The 17,376-nt window shown below is 33.8% G+C and overlaps 1 protein-coding gene across 2 annotated transcripts in view; it reads left to right on the forward strand.

The window, feature by feature from the left end:
• The window catches only part of Hgf (hepatocyte growth factor), a 68,168-nt gene that overhangs the window by 36,425 nt on the left and 14,367 nt on the right, over positions 1-17,376 (forward strand). For both annotated transcript variants that reach the window (XM_021162276.2, XM_021162278.2), the window contains exons 8-11: positions 4,990-5,164; positions 9,252-9,379; positions 13,389-13,491; positions 15,725-15,858. In XM_021162276.2, coding sequence (XP_021017935.1) covers positions 4,990-5,164; positions 9,252-9,379; positions 13,389-13,491; positions 15,725-15,858 — 540 coding nt within the window. The remainder of the gene's footprint in view (positions 1-4,989; positions 5,165-9,251; positions 9,380-13,388; positions 13,492-15,724; positions 15,859-17,376) is intronic.

Below are 17,376 nucleotides of genomic sequence, written 5' to 3' on the forward strand. Positions count from 1 at the left end.
TTCTCTATGATAACTCCAGCTGTATCAAGTTGATACAAAATTAGCCAGTACACTGGTTTTCTATGTTGCCCTGCTTGCCTTAATACTCTCTATGTAGACTTTCTGAGTACTGGAATTAAAGATATGTACCACAATGCCCAGCTAAATAGTTTCTCATATCCTTTAGTACATATTTACATAATCTAAGCTTCTCTTTTTCTGTCCTTAACTACCCTTAATATTTCACATATTTTCAAAAATTAATTGCTATTTTTATTCTTTTGCCTGTCTACTGAAATCTGGAGGCTCCAATTAAAGAGAGCATTTGGCTATTGCAAGAGTTTAATATGAAGTTTTTGATGAATGAAGGTTGATTCTTAGGCATTTGGATTTTTCACTTTCATTTTATGTTTGTTTCTTTTGTGATTCTTGATTCTTATTTACACATAAATAAGTCCTACTGTATTGTTCCCCATTTTTTTTTTTTTTTGCCATGGCCTAAGCTCACCCATAGGCTTCAAGGTTTTCTGGGCTATTGTGATTTTGCTGCTTATTGGCTTAAACAATTTTGTTCTGGCCAGGTGTGGTGGTGCATGCCTTTAATCCTAGCGCTCGAGAGGCAGAAGCAGGCAGATTTCTGAGTTCGAGGACAGCCTGGTCTACAAAGTGAGTTCCAGGACAGCCAGGGCCATACAGAGAAACCCTGTCTCGAAAAAAGCAAAGCAAAGCAAACCAAAAAACAAAAACAAAAACAACAACAAAACAACAAAACAACAAACACAACAACAAAACAACAAAACAACAAAACAAACAAAACCAAACAATTTTGTTCTGGTCTTCTCTTACGTCATGTTTCTTAACCTCTTCCCTTTCATTTTTCTTATTTAAACTTGTAGATGATTTATATGTGAACACAGTCATTTTAAAAATGTGTGCTGCCCAGGTCCCTCAGGCATCTATTTGTGGCATTACAATAGACTGAATTTTATGATCCCTACATTTAAATATTGTAGCTTTAAATCCCCACATGATTACATTTTGGCATAAATATTTTAAACAGGATTTAATATTAAGTAAAGTTCTAAGAAAGGGCCAAATGCTAGTGGGAGTCATGGTCTTATAACAGAAGGAAGAGAGTTTCTCCCTCAGTTTCTCTATCATGTAAAGTCAGGACAAGAAGCGAGCTATCTGCAAGCCAAAAGGAACCTACATTAGGAACCAGTGGACCAGGACGTTGGTCTGCAACTTCTCAGTCTCTAGAACCATGAGAGAATAAATTATATTATCTAAACTACTGAGTTGTTGGCACTTTCTTATGACAAAATAGCCATCTATAACAGACACAAAAAGCCTTCCTTGTGGTAAAACTTAATATAAGCCTCTTTTATAAAAGAGTATCATTATCTTTAAAACTTCAGTGTATTCAGATGCTGGGAAAATATTTATGACAAATTGCTTTTCCTCTTAAAGAACTCTGACTGTTTCACTGAGTTTTATTGGAAGTTCAAGGCCAGAGTAGAGATTCATAGAAATAAAAATTGTATTATATTCTCAGTCAGGAAAAAAAAATCATGCTATCAATACCCTTCTCAGGGGAAAAGTCTTTCACTTGGATGGCTTTTCCAAGTCATCTTCTAAGAAATAATATTATAGAATTGAAGACCTTTCATGAATGCCTTGTCTCCTGTGTATTTTGTACCAAAAAAGGCTTGGACAAAATCCAGGGCAATGTTTCAGTATGAATACTGGCTTCACATGGAGAACAAACGTGCAAGCAATTTGAGGTTTGTACTTTGGAGGTCTTTACTATTTTCCCATGTCAACTTTAAAACAAGAAGCTCTTTAAATTTACAGTGGGTCTGATCCTGCCTTTTGTGGTCCAAAGAGCACAAGTCCTGTTGACGGGAGGGTGGCTTTATAGACTGTACTCCAGTCTCTAGGGCCCATCATGAGGTGAATCCTGGGTTTCATTGCTCATCAGTAGCTATGTTTATGTAGCTATGAGGTGGGATGAACTCCAGGGCATAATCAGATATTTGTCATCTGTCATGTTAAGCAATTTATTCTTAACTATTATAAAAAGAGAGAGTGAGAGAATAAGAGTATGCAGCTTGCGAGCTTCACCAGGGTCAGTGAATAAGAATGTTTTCTCTGCAATTGTGAGGACCCAAATCTGTATCCCTAGCACCCATGTAAGAATAGGGACCTGCTCTTTTTCTCTGAAATCCCTGCTGGATTTTTCTGGTCTCTGAACACATGCACATGTTCAAAGGGGAGGGTGTCAGGCTGCTGCTCTGATGGAAAATCTTTATTATTTTTGTCAAGGATTGTAACTTGGGAAAGGATTGTGAATGTAAGCCTTTACTTGATTGTATAAAGCTTACTAAGTCCCCTTTGACACCCTTACTCTCTAGTCACCATTCCTCGACATCCATTAAAAAGTAGAGTTTCTCTGCAAAGATTTAGCAAGATTTTCACAGAGAATATTAATTAAAAATATTGTTTAATTACTTCTTTGTTGAAAATAGAATTTATTTTTTTTATAAAGTGAAAGCTGGCCTTGATCTTATGAGCCACTCTATTCAGCTTGCCTAAGGCTGGATTGCAGGTCTATGCCACCGTGCCTGTATTGATCTGTTATTAGTGATCTGTTTCTACTTATGCCTGTCTGGGAAAAGGTGCTTGCCTTAGAAATTAGATAAGTCGATCATTTTTATCTAAAATTGTCTATTCAAACATGAAAAATACCTTCAAATATTCTGGCAACTAAATAATACTGCATTCAACCCAATGGAAAAAAGTGAACATTCCAAGAAGCCCCCACTGGGTTTGATGATTTCTAACAAGGCAGTGGACATTTCAGTACTGGATGCTGTGTTTCTTAAAGTATTTCCAAACAGAAAACTTTGTGTCAATCATCAAGGACAAACATTCCTCTACTCCTAGGCCAGTGAGGAGTGTTCAAATGACTTCTAAAGCCTGGCCATCACTAACCCCCCAGCAAAATATTTCATTTATGGGGAACTCTCAAAAGAGTTCCAGCTATGTTCAGTGTGAGCTTAGTATACATATTTGTAAAAGTATGTGTGTGTGTGTGGATGATGCATTTTAAAAATGTGTTGTTTTATCTTGATCTGATCAGCTTTAGCAGATATTTGGCTATGTTGCTGGTCTTCTTTAACTCTTAATATGGCTGCTAAAGACTCTTTCAAACTTTCTTCAATCCAAGCCCCATGCTGAAAGACTAAGTACAAAGAAATGCCTTTCTTAACATTTGACAGCTCTTTCCAAATCAATTACCATGAAGCGTTTGTTTTACTTCTGCGCCAGCGTTTGGTATTTATAAAGTAGGGCAGTAGAAGGAGCCTATTTTATTATACTTCAGAAATAAGGTTTTGTATTTGAACAGTAAGTATGTGAGCAGTGGCTTCAAGCATTTATATCACAGTTAAATGCTCTGTAAACAGATCATTTATCATGGATAATATTTATCATTCATCAGATAATATTTATTGAGCTGCCTTGGGAGGAGGGTTTGGGGGACTTTTGGGGTAGCATTGGAAGTGTAAATGAAGAAAATACCTAATAAAAATAATAAAAAATAAATAAAAAAAGAAGTATTATTGACTAAAGTTCCTTAGTTACCCTAAGTAGTTGTAGGAATACATCTTCATCCATCTAAATTATTTATTGTATGCACTGCAGAATTATGTAGTTCTTAATGAGGTCACTTCTAGTAGTTGAATGTGAAATGAAATAAATAATGACATACTAAACCTGAATTTAATATTTACCAAAAATATTAGCTTTGTGGTTAAAATTAGAACACATTTCCATGAAGTTAAAATAAAAATCAAGATATTCAAGATTCTATACAGATACAAATTCTTATTAAATTAATGGGTAAATAATTATTCTTTTTATATGTTGTATCTTTTTATTTAATGAAACATATCTATTTGACATAATATTAATTTTTTCACATATAATAATTATAAAATTTTAATTTTACTTCTAAATTAGAATATTTTATGTTATATCTATATATATATATATACACACATAATTTGTGTGTGTGTGTGCGCACATGTGCATGTATGTGTATTACTTAAATCTGAAACAGTTCAAGATGATGAACAAAATGGCTTTTATCTAAAGATCGTTGCATGATCATTTGTCATAAGGAAGTGCTGGAGAGTTTACTTCTGAATTCATTAAACCAGTCAGAGCTTTCTACATTTTACTTTTGGGGATGTTTTGAGGCAAGGTGTGAGCATTGTTCAGGCTGGTCTCAAATTGTGGTCTTCCCTGCCCAGACTTCTGAGTATTGGGCTTCCTTGTGTTCATCCTCACATTCACTCTGGCTTATTTTCAGTTAGCCTTTATTGAGAGAAGATTCAATGCAAAAAGAATGTTTGGTTTATGGAAAAATTAATTTTGTACATAATAACTGATATATATACATACATATATACCACATATATACATACATACTTACCATCTGCACACACGCATGTATATATATGATATATGCTTGTTTAAAAAAAAAACTAGGAACAACTCAATTTTTTAAAATTCCCAAAATCTGCTTGAAAATAAAACATCAACCTACACAGCACTAACCATATAAAAGAAAATTATTGATGATTAAATTGTTCAATCTGTATGTAATGAGGAAGCTGGTCTTTAGGAATGCCATTGTACTCATTTTAGAAAGAACTTAGTTTAATATGTACCTCACAGAGGTATACGGAAGTAAATATCATCACAAAACTTCATGAAAAAATTAATATAGATTTGATGTGAGAGGAAAATAGGAATGAAAATAGGAATGAAATGTTAAGCTAAATTTCTGAGTCCATTTAATTATCTTTTAAACTTTAGAACTGAGTGAAAAAAAAAAAAAAGTCCCTGGCATTCCCAATGCACCGGGCACTGGAAGGGCGACGGCGTCTGAGCAGTTTCCTTTATGCTCATGTATATATACATATATATATTTTCTATCAATAGCTCACAGTCCTCTGAATGAGACTGATGTCCCTATGGAAACAACTGAATGCATTCAAGGCCAAGGAGAAGGTTACAGGGGAACCAGCAATACCATTTGGAATGGAACTCCCTGTCAACGTTGGGATTCGCAGTACCCTCACAAGCATGATATCACTCCCGAGAACTTCAAATGCAAGTGAGTAGGTTTCAGGCAATGCTGCAAACTCCAGCAGATCCCAGGGAAATGGGGAAGATTGCTTTTGCTCCCTCTCTCAGTATGACAATGTAGGGGCCTACGTGTACTTCAGGGCAAAATGGGCTCAGTCTCTTTTCGTTTTTTTTCTGGCCTCAAATAAACATTTTTTGTGTGTTTTGTTTTTGTTTTTGTTTTTGTTTTGTTTTGTTTTGTTTTGTTTTGTTTTGTTTCAAGACAGGGTTTCTNTGTGTAGCCCTGGCTGTCCTTGAACTCACTTTGCAGACCAGGCTGCCTCTGCCTCCCAAGTGCTGGGATTAAAGGCGTGCGCCACCACTCCTGGCAAATAAACATTTTTAAACATGTATTCCAGGTAATGCTGATCTTGAGGGTTGTCAAACCATGTTTTATAAAACACATCTCTAGGTTCTTCCTCATTTCAATTTTGCTTGTAAAGACTTATGTAAGAAATCAATATTTTATGATAACGGGATTCAGACTAGATACCTCTCAAGGTTTCCTATTTGCATGAAGGTAAGGACTACATTTTCTTGCTTTTACAGTGAGGTGCAGTTTGATTTCTATCAGCACTTCCTTCAAATTGCTAAGTTGTCAGCCGTAAAAATCTGGGAACAAAATGATTTTCAGCAGTGTGTTTCCAATTATATTTGGATCTGTGTAAATAATCCGAATTATCTTAATCAGTCAAATAAAGAAACTGGCTTCTAGTATTAATTACGTTGTGGACATGAGCCTTCCCCATAACTTCCCCCAATGCCTACGAATTGTCTTGTAGGATAGGTGCAACAATACTGTCATTTGTTTTTAAATTGTTTACCTCGTTGGAAGGAGCTTTCCAAAGTTGCTTTTGAAATTTAAAACATACATGCCATGCACCATGGCTTGGCTGAAACAGCACCTATAAATAACCTATATTGGTTTTATATAATTGGCTTTTAGTAAGACAAAATGACAGCAGAATGCGGAACCCTACATTCTAGTGGCCCAACTGGAAAGATTTGTGGGTATGGATGTGTGCATGCACATGCTTGTGTTCATTTATTAGCTCGCTACTGTTGAAGGAAATATTTAAAAAGGTGGGCTGGCACGTTCCTATGTGCTAGTGCCAGCACCTCGGTATTCTCACCGACCTACCCTCTCCAGCTTAACCCGCTGCACTGTGTTTCCAGCTCTCGTTCGCTTGTCCCTGGAGCCGCTAGTTTCCTCTCCACAGTCTGGCTCTGTCCCAGGTTCTGGTAACCAAATGGAACCGCCAGCCTTGTGGTCACATATCACAATACCTAGTAACCTGGCAAAATCAAGAGTCTTAAAGCTAATAATTATGGTTGACAAATCAGGTTTATGTATCAATAAAAAAAATCACAATTTACGTGATGCCAGTACAATCATTTCAGAGCCAATTGATAATGATAAAAGCTTCATCCCAATTATTCTAACCTTATGAAATCATCACCTCGATCTTCATTCTTCTCTCCTCCTTTCTCCCCTGCAACTCTTAGCTCTGCTTCCCTTTTCCCTGTACAATCACTGGCCTCTCTGCACTAATGTAATTGGGCACGGGAAATCCTGCAACACACTACTTTGTGTTCTGATTTTCTTTTGTCGTTATTTTATAAGGACATACTTTATACTTGCCATTCTGGTTTAGGTTCTCTCATGTCCTTCACAGAAATCTATCTTCTATTCCTCATCCAGTATATCACAGCTCAGCACGTAACTATCAGACTAGCAGAAGCAGCAAAAGCAAGGGCAGATCAATAGAGAAGACAAAGAAGACCATGCTGGTGCCGATCCCATGGTGTTATCTTTTGCTTGTTGGCAAAAAGCAAATAAGAAATTGTGTTAATTTACACACATGCTAACATGGAAGGGGGAAGTCCCATGGGGCCCACTCCTAGGCAGAGAACTAAGTCAAGCAGTGAGTGATGAGAGGGAGAATTAGCCTTACCCATGGAGGAGCTTTCTGAACTTTGACTGGTTACCCAATACAAAATGCTCAGGTCTGAAACCGTATTCACAGGAACAACAAAATGGACTCGACAGTTTATATTTATATTTGTGCATACATAACAATAAAATCATAGAAAAAGAGGCCATCAATTTGAGAGTTCGGTGGTGACAAGGGAGGGCTTAGAGGGGCAGGACATAAGAGTGGCTGGAGGATGGAAAAGGAGGAATAAAAATGATGTAAATATTTTTTAATTTAAAATGTTAGAATAAGTAAATGCATATCAATTAAAAGTTCTAAGCAAAACTGAACATATGAAAATACCAAGTTAATGTTTGTCTATGAAGAAGAGAGTGGTTATAAGAATTTATTTGTAAACTGCTTACTTGAAACTGAATCATCAAAAATGAAATTCTGTATCTTACTGGAATTTAAATTCTTCTTTCTTAACTAACTATTTGACTACAGTAGCTTGGCATAAATTTCTCTCCAGAGTCTGAGCTACCATAATACTAAAAAATGTGGCACAGTGTTGTGCTCAGGAGATTGGTTTTCTATTTTTTTTTTCTTTCCAATCTAGTAGAAACAGGAATTGTGGTTGGAATCTCTGTTTCCAATAAACCAGATTTGCCCGCATACATACAATATTGTCACTGAGCAGTGGTATTTAGAATGAGTACACATGAATTATGTAGTAATCAATACACTTAGGGAATTGTAAATAACTCCTCAACTAAGCATATCAAAACATAGAGAAAATCTAGGCAAAGCTCAATATTTGTTCATATCTATTCTAAGCTAATCTGGTCATTTTAGGGATTGATTCTGACACTAGACCAATAAAGACTTTTGGCAGCTTTAGATTCTCTTAATTACCTTGCTTTAAATTGAAAGTGCAAAATAATATAACTGAGTAATTGTGCAGTTAATATTGTAAGTTTCTGTGGATTATTTGAAAAATATTATGTATACTTTATATAAGCATAACAGTTTACATGTAATTTTATAATATTTTAGAGGATATAAATATTTATTTATATTTTCCAGTGATGAACTTGATAAGTGCAGGGATTTGGATATGGGTTGTTACGTAAATCTTCCCATGTTATGACTAACCATTGGCCATCTTTTCTCAGAAACTTTAAGAGCTTGCGCCAAGATCTAGTCTGGCAAGTTAGATTATTACTTTTTGATTTCCCGGCTTATTCCTCAGAAATTTGTCTGTTTCTTGTGTTCCATTTGGATATTAATGAAATTGAAAGGCTCTTAATTGTACTGACATAATTTCTATTCTTTCTGGATGATTATGCATGAATGATTTCATATTTTGTTTAATATGAACTTTATCATAAGAAATAAAGATATGGCTGGTGAAGGAGCTTAGTGACAGAATGCTTGTAACTGAAAACAACTTGTTTTGATTTTCAACACCACAGTAAAAGATAAACATACCCATAAAACAAATACAAAGAACTTTAATAGACATCTTAGACTAGGGTACTCCACATCTCTAATTAAAACTCTGACTAAAGATATATATGACCTACATTGAAAACTTATACTACCATTAGTCATATGTATTATAATTAAGTCTTCATTGCATAGTAATGTTTATTAAGATAATAAGTGACTTCTGAGAAAATGTTTCTCAGAAATATATAGAAGAAATATGTATGAAACTACATGTATCAAAGAAGTACATTAATCAAGAAAAAAAAGGTGTATATTTCGATGTTTGGAGAGTTTCAAAATCCATTTTAAGTGAGAGAAGTGGATATTAGTAAGTTTTCTTGTACAAAGAGAATTATAATTTTTCCCTATTATTTATATATTTATTATATATGTTAAATATATATAGTGGGAGTCAAACTTTGAGAGTGAGTAAGGAGAACTGAGGGCTGCTGCCTCTATGGTCCCTCAGGCACCATTGTGCCTGAAAAACTCTGAGGTTTGGAGGACAGTGTTTATTTTACTACCCTGGGGAGTGTGTGTGTGTGGTGTATACAGAGTCCCAAGTTATTATCACTGTTCTAATCCAAACCATTTGTACATCTGGGATACTAGAATGTAGTGGAGTTAACTTCACCAGGCGATTTACCTTAACATGTTTCCTCTCAATAGGGACCTTAGAGAAAATTATTGCCGCAATCCAGATGGGGCTGAATCACCATGGTGTTTTACCACTGACCCAAACATCCGAGTTGGCTACTGCTCTCAAATTCCCAAGTGTGACGTGTCAAGTGGACAAGGTAATAGCTGACATTTTGTAATCTGGGCATGATTAAATCCAGGGGAGAGGATAGGGGAGGACACATTCGATTTCTTGTTGAACTGTTGACTCACAAGGAAGATCTTGGAGTCTGAATGGTATGTTTTATATATTCATTCATTTGAAAATTCATTTAGTATTTATTTAATCATGTAGTTTGTTAGCCATTATTCAAAGGAGGGTACAGTTCTAGGGACTGGCTATATAAGATTGGTATCCCTTAAACTAAATGCCTGACTCCAGAGAACTATATTCTTCTATTTTTGGTTATGAGTCTAGCTTTTGACAGCTGAGGCATTTCTACTTTTTGTGGATAGAAATCTGTAACATGTAAATGCTAGTGGACTAATATGTAAATTTGTGGCCAAATAACAGAGAGCAAATGAGCTGCAAGTGAGAAGTGAGAGGTGTTACTCTCTTGTGTTTCCGTGGTTAGGGAGGACATCTGTGTATAGTATAGGGAGATTTAAGGAAATCCAGGAGGACATTGAGCTGTGCCCACCACTCATACATGTATGAAGCATTCTAGGAAACAAAAAATATAAGCAAATAATGTCATCTGACTGTCATGAGATGAGGAAAATTTAACCAAAAAACAAGGTTAAATTGTATTGACCTTGCAAGAGCTCTGGGGATTGATGAAGAAGGGTTGTTGTAAAGTTGAGAAAGTATGTTATCTGACTTGAGCCTCAACTGCATCATAATGGCTGTCTGAAGGAATTAGAATTTTGGGGGAGGGTTACAGATAAGAGGGCCAATGAAGTGGTTTCTCTAGATCCTGCAAAATAAAGTCACTGCAACCTGAGTGCTAGTGACCTTTCTTGCAGGGTTAAGAGAAAATGCAATTGACTTGGAAATACAGGCACCTTAAGACAGCTGATTCAGGGAGCAGTAGCAGATGGATTGAGTTCACGCTACAGAAATCATTAATCAGTGGTAAATAATAATGTTGCACTCTGAACATATATTGATATGCAATAAACAGAATTATATTCTTAATGATCATATTCTGGTTCATCTAAACTTAGAAATCATGGCCATTTAAAAAATAATGTCCAATTTCTGTATCAAAGCTCTATTTCTTAGGCTCATTGGCCTATATACACGGCTTTCCTTTTAACTTTTTCTCCAGTGGCACTGTGACAGAGCAGCTCTGAAAACAGAGTTGTAGGATGAATCAGGAATGGGGTTCTTTCAGTCAATTTCACTATGAGTGGGATTTAAAGGTCAGTTGGAAATAACGTTAAAACTACTAATTAAGGGACATTTGTTAGGATCTGAGTCTTCTGCATCCCTCTTTCATTCACTAGGACAGTTGATGATACTGTGGTAGAAAAAAATGAACACAGCTATTTTTAGAACTGGTTTTTACTGAGTTGTTTTTACACACACAGGAACACCTACAACAGATTCTTGGAATAGAATATGTAAATGTTTTATTTGGTGATCAAGTAGATGGTATTGCTTATCTAATATATAATAATATTATTTATCTAATATATAATGATATATAATATCTAATGATATCTAATCAAAGACCAAAATTAACTTTAATGAACAACGTAATGTGCTCAAATTATCCAACTAGTAAAAGCGAGACTGACTTAAACTCTCCTAACAACTTTTATATTTTCCTATCTTTTCACTATTTAATTAATTACAAACATGTTAGATAACAAGAAATTCAACTGATACATGCAAGAGACTGCTACACTCTACCAGGAACACTCTATGAAGAAAGCACAAAGCCACTACTCAGGAAACACTACCAGTCAATTCATCAGTCATGAAATTTGCTGATCTTTATGCTAAATATGCTACTGACAATATGAAGCTATTCCTTCCTATCAATCAATCAATCAATCAATGAATCTATCTATCTATCTATCTATCTATCTATCTATCTATCTATCTATCTATTTATCCATATTATATCTATCATCTACTTATATATTATCTATATCTACCTACCCATTTATTATAAGTCTACCTACTATAAATATTATAAATGTATACTAGAGGCCAATTATATATCATAAATTTCTTTATCTTTTTCTACAAGCACACATATGTAAAGCAATCAATATACACATATACTCATTTTACCTATCCTAAACATAAACTCTGAAAATATGATCACAATATTTAATTTTTAATGAAATTTCTAAACCTTCATCCTAATGAAGAGAGAATACAATGTGGAGAGCCATACTGCTTTTCATTTGAGAAAGTTTTAACAATCTTGTGTGTATAAAAATATAGAATCAAGCATTTATAACTTAAGCATTTACAGCTAATACATCATAAAATTCATTTAAATATATTTTGGGTATATATGTTTGGTATTATTAAATATTAAATGAACTTTACATACTAATTAGATGAGTGATTATTTTTACAAAAATCAAATCTTGAATGAATATTTGATGCTGCAAAACCCAGAACAACATTAGTGTTTGTTGGAGTTGGTTGATAGTTTTATTTTATAGTGTTCAATGTTAAAAATACCTTCAGAAAAATAATTAGTACAAAAAGGTAGATATAAGTTTAAGGCTGTTTTGGAAAATTTTACTAATGCTATTCTAATCTCAAGAAAATAGTCAATTAACTACTTTATGAAATCAAAGTTAGGAACTCAAAGCACAGTTGAAAAATATGCATTTAACTCCAAATATACGAATTTACTTATGTGCTGAGTGACAGACAGGAATCATTCTTTATGCTTTCTTATCTGTCATTAAACTGTTACATTTCCAAAGGAATATTGATACTTGGTATGTACAGTGAAAGCAATGGCATTCACAGCAGATCTGAGCGGAGGTATTTCTATCAGTTGTTGGCAGTGCAGTGACATGTGAGAGAAAATGTGCATGCAGCATGTAGTATGTGCAGAATCAGTGCTTCCATGTTGTATGAAGTACCACAGTGAACTCTGAAAAAAACAAGATGCAAGGGGGCAATTTAAAGGGGCTTATGTTGGTTATTTGAGCATTTTGAGCATCAAAAGAAATAAGAGGAGTGAAATATATTTCATATATGTGTATATATGTATTTCATATATATGTATAAACATTTATACACATGCATGTATGTTCATTTGAACAGTAATAGAATCTACAAGTTTTATATATATATATATATATATATATATATATATATATATACTGCTAATTCTACAATTAATTCCTACCTGGAGATATATATGGATAGGAAAATTACTAGAAATAGAACAATAACTATTCTACTGCAATATAGTAATAACTGACTCACAAAAAAAAATCAATGCGTTGCTCAGCATTTTGTGAAATTTGTTTAGAAAAACGATGGTTACTCATTTTCAAAGCCTGGCAGATTTAGGACATGTTGCTATTGCTACATACAAAGAGTTTTTTCTTCCCAGTATGTAACCAACTGACCATATGTATCAGCTATGATTCATCAAATTGACGTCATGTCCCCAAGCAGTCACACTCTGAAGAGGACAACTTATTACCTGTGTAATTTTCAAAACATCTTTAACTTGATCTCATAAATGAGAAAATAATCAGACAAAATGAAAAGAAAGAACATTTGTACAACAGCTGTCTTTAGTGACTCAGCTTGTCACCATCACAAGAAACCAAAATCTAAACAGAAGTAACTGACAGTCATAGATTTTTATTTTGTTTCTCTTGCATATTTTCTATGCAGTGAAGTTTCAAAAAAAATTCTGGAAGCTACAAAGATTACTTTAAATCTTTTTATTTCCTTGGTGTCTCAAAGAGTTGCCTGTCTGCTTGATCTTTTTTTTTTTTTTTTTTTTTAATTGTGAGGGGTTTTGGAATCAAAAGTGGACTAAGAATAGAGAATTTGTAATCTGAGATATTTCTCATTAATTCACACTGATGCTAATTTTTACCTTCATTATTATGTTGCTTTTGATATTTCTACATGCTTATAAAATAATTATCCTTTACAATAGTACTGAGTTCTGTGTATCTTATGCCTAGATTGTTATCGTGGCAATGGGAAAAATTACATGGGCAACTTATCCAAAACAAGGTCTGGACTTACATGTTCCATGTGGGACAAGAATATGGAGGATTTACACCGGTATATAAATTTCTTTCTTTCTACTTATAGTGTTCTGACAGTACTAATGTGTTTATTCAAACATATACAGCTATTTCCTTGTATTCTTTAACAGAGGGAGCCAATAGAAACAATAGACTGATTCTGACTCATATCTTTGTTCTCTCTAAAGCAAACTTTTAAGTATGTAATCTAACCAGTATATATGCGTTGGACACTTAATATTAGATCTGAAGCATAATAGATGCTGTAGGGAACAAGAAAATATAGATAAGTAGTTAGATCCCAAATTCCATGGAGGTTGTAGTCACACTGACAAAAGCTTCAGAGAAGGCAACAAGATAGTATAGTGGCCAGGTCAGGCGCGATGATGTTAATTAAAGTAAGACTAAGAGCAGTTTGTGAAATAAATTGTAAACAATCTTTTCATATTTATGTGTACACTAAATATGCTCAAATTCTATAGAAATACAATCTCTCAAGTAGCTGTAATGTATAAAGCTTTAAAGTCATTATGGAAATATACTTGTAACTTAAGAAAATATTTATATTCTTGAAATATACATATTTATGTTAGAAAATTTCTTAAAGAATGTGGGATCCACATAGTACTAGAAATAGTGTCAGCATTTGTAAAAACATAAATGAAGACTAACTCGTAGTTTTTACTTAAAACAAATTTCTAGTAAACATTCACATATATACACACTAGACCCATAGAAAAGTAAGATAGTATTCTTTAATTAAATGCTTTTACATCATTTTTATATTGCTTTATCAGATTATTATATCAAAGATATTTCTATTGAAAATACAAAATCAAAGATTCAGAGAAGTTAAATCACTTCAGGTTATATTTTAGATGTAAGGGTCTCTTCTAGATTGTTTGTAACATTGGTTAATATTTTTTTTAATTAATTGACTTCACAAATAAATAGGAATGGGATATTTAATGTTCTTAGACGGGATGTCATTATGTGTTCCATGCTGACCTTTAGCTCATGAACATTTATAACTCAACTTTGAAGTTTCTGAGATTACAGGTGTATACCACTCTATCTGATGCTAACGAGGCTTAGTTAACTGTATACCACTCTATCTGATGCTAACCATGCTTAGTTAACTGACACTAGCTTTCTTTGTGGAGGAACAAGTAAAAGTCATTTGAAGACATTGTGGAGGAATTGGTGAATGACTGTGTTTCATAGTAGCATTTGGCGTAAGAAGCAATGCTGGGAGGAGGTGGGCAACGGTAAAGAACTTTAAAAACAGCCATTGGTTCCCATACCACCTCTACTATTCATAAGTCATGTGTCCTACAATAATTAATCTTCTCTTGGGTTCTTTGTTTCCTCAAGCATGATAAGCATAGCATTGTTTTAGATCCTTTCATATAAGGTGCACTGAGGACAGCAAAATCAAACCTGTGGGAAGCACACTGTTTTGCTTAGTCTAGAAAGTAAACCTGCAGTTGGAAAGATGGTCCAAATTTCCATGTGCAAGCTCTTTCCAGTTTTACTTTAAATCATGTTTAATTACATTCAAAAATAGTAGTAATTAATAAAACAAAACATTTAGGTACAGTTTTTAATGACTTGATCAGAATCAATTCATTAGATATAGAACTTGGCTTAATTCATATTCCTGAGACAAATGTAAACAAAGATCTTAAAAAATGGTGATAAACTTATGGAATAATAATTTTTTCCTTTGAAGTAAAAGTTAATGTATAAGTTGGAAAAATTTGTTACTCAACTATCTGTCAAAACACTCTATTCTGCAGGCATTAAATAAAAAGTTTGAGAATTTAATTACCAATTTATTAATAATTTTCTCATTTATCATGACAGTTAGTTGCTAGTGATTATTTTTATGCATTAGAAAAACAAAAATGTATTTTACAGTAGTTTGCACTTTCAATCTATTTTATAATTTTATCTTCAAATTCTATATACTGTGCTTTTAGGTATGCTTGTCTATTTTATGCATAATTTTTTTTATTTTGCACTATAAATGTTATATAGAATCCAGGTCAGAAAATCTCTTACAATTATATAAATATACTATTTATGGAGCGATATTTCAAATTCCCTAAACTCCTAAACTGAAGGTGTGCTTCCAAACTTTGAGAACAGTAGTCAAAGTTTACGTTGGATATGTAACAAAAGAGGTGTGCTATGATCATATCTACTTATGTCATTTTATTTCTCTTGGCTGGAAAAGACACTTCCCAATGTTTAACTTGTTTTTATAGTCATATCTTCTGGGAGCCAGATGCTAGCAAATTGAATAAGAATTACTGCCGGAATCCTGATGATGATGCCCATGGACCTTGGTGCTACACAGGGAATCCTCTTATTCCTTGGGATTATTGCCCTATTTCCCGTTGTAAGTACATGTCATGTACTTTTTCAGCTGGAATATTTTAAATGTACTATATAACCACTAACAAAACCTCTTCACCAAAGGTTACAGTGATGTAGGACTCTGCAGTTGATTCCAAAAATGCCATTTTCCAGAGAGAAATACACACAGTCCACAGTTTGTCTCCTTTGTCTATTCTCCTCCCCTCTCCCTCTATTCCCCACCATTCCTCTCTCCTCCCCACTGTTCCCCTCTCCTCCCTTCCCCATCCTTCCCTTCCCTTTCCTACTTGTACCCTTTCCTCTCCTTTCCTTCCTTTCCCTTCTCTTCCCTGACCCTCTTATCTATCACTTCTTTTCTACAGTAGAAACAATTGTGCTTATTTTAAAATTTTCTTACTCTGCAAAATCTTTCTACTCAAAATGAAGTAATAAACTGTCAGGGGGTTAGATGAAAGACTCATCCCAGAACCAACATTTTCTATTCATCTCCTGCTTCTAACAGAGCTTGTGGTGAACTTTCTAATTCTGCAAAGTCTGTGAAAAGAGCTGAAATCTTCTTTAGCAAATTAATGAAATGCATGGAGGTTCAAGTATACTTTGTAAAATATATTTTAGTATTAGTATTGAACTTTTGTATTACAGTTAACGAGATAACATTATTAAAAAGTATTGAATGATAAAGTATCATTTACTATACTTCATAAAAAGTGGGTGCTGTATATTTCATATTTAATGAAATATATCAATGCAAGAAAATGTGAGAATTCATGAGCAAATGATAAAAATTACCCTTTTAGAATAAGTACAGTTAACAAACAAATGCAAAGACCTTAAAACTAACAAGAAAGAAGGATGAAATATCAAGGGAAAGAGTTTCTAAATATGAAATGGCAAATGACAAAATTGATTATTGGTGCTCAGTAAACATATGGACAACTCTGTCTTTCACTGCTGTACTTTTTTGTGTAGTGGGCAATAGTCTCTACAAGCCAAAATGAATGTGTGTGTACATCACGTATATGCATGATGGTGCATACACACACACACACACACACACACACACACACACACACACACGATTAGTAAAAATACAAAAAAATCTGCTGAAGAAATAATGCCACTTTGAGAAAAATTCATCTTTAATATTTGCAAAATTTTATGTTGTTAGATGATTTTTTTCCAGTTAGCTAGAAGTGCAATCTTGTTTCAGGATATAGGGAAACCAGTTATAGTAATAACTAAATATCTCATATTTAAAATAAGTTATAATTTTGTTGTTATATTTTATGCCCTCTGGTTATAGTCTTTCCAATTAATTCATCTTTTCTAATAATCTTTATTTTTCCTGATTATTAATTTCATATCCTAAAAAGCTGTCCCAGATAACTTCCATGCTTCATCACCAAAACATACAAATCTTCTTTACCAGAGGTTAGAATAAAAAAAGTTTTTTTTTTTTTTTTTTTTTTTTTTTTTTGGTTTTTCGAGACAGGGTTTCTCTGTATAGCCCTGGCTGTCCTGGAACTCACTTTGTAGACCA

Source organism: Mus caroli, chromosome 5 (genome assembly GCF_900094665.2).
Source record: "Mus caroli chromosome 5, CAROLI_EIJ_v1.1, whole genome shotgun sequence".
NCBI classification, from domain to species: Eukaryota; Metazoa; Chordata; class Mammalia; order Rodentia; family Muridae; genus Mus; species Mus caroli.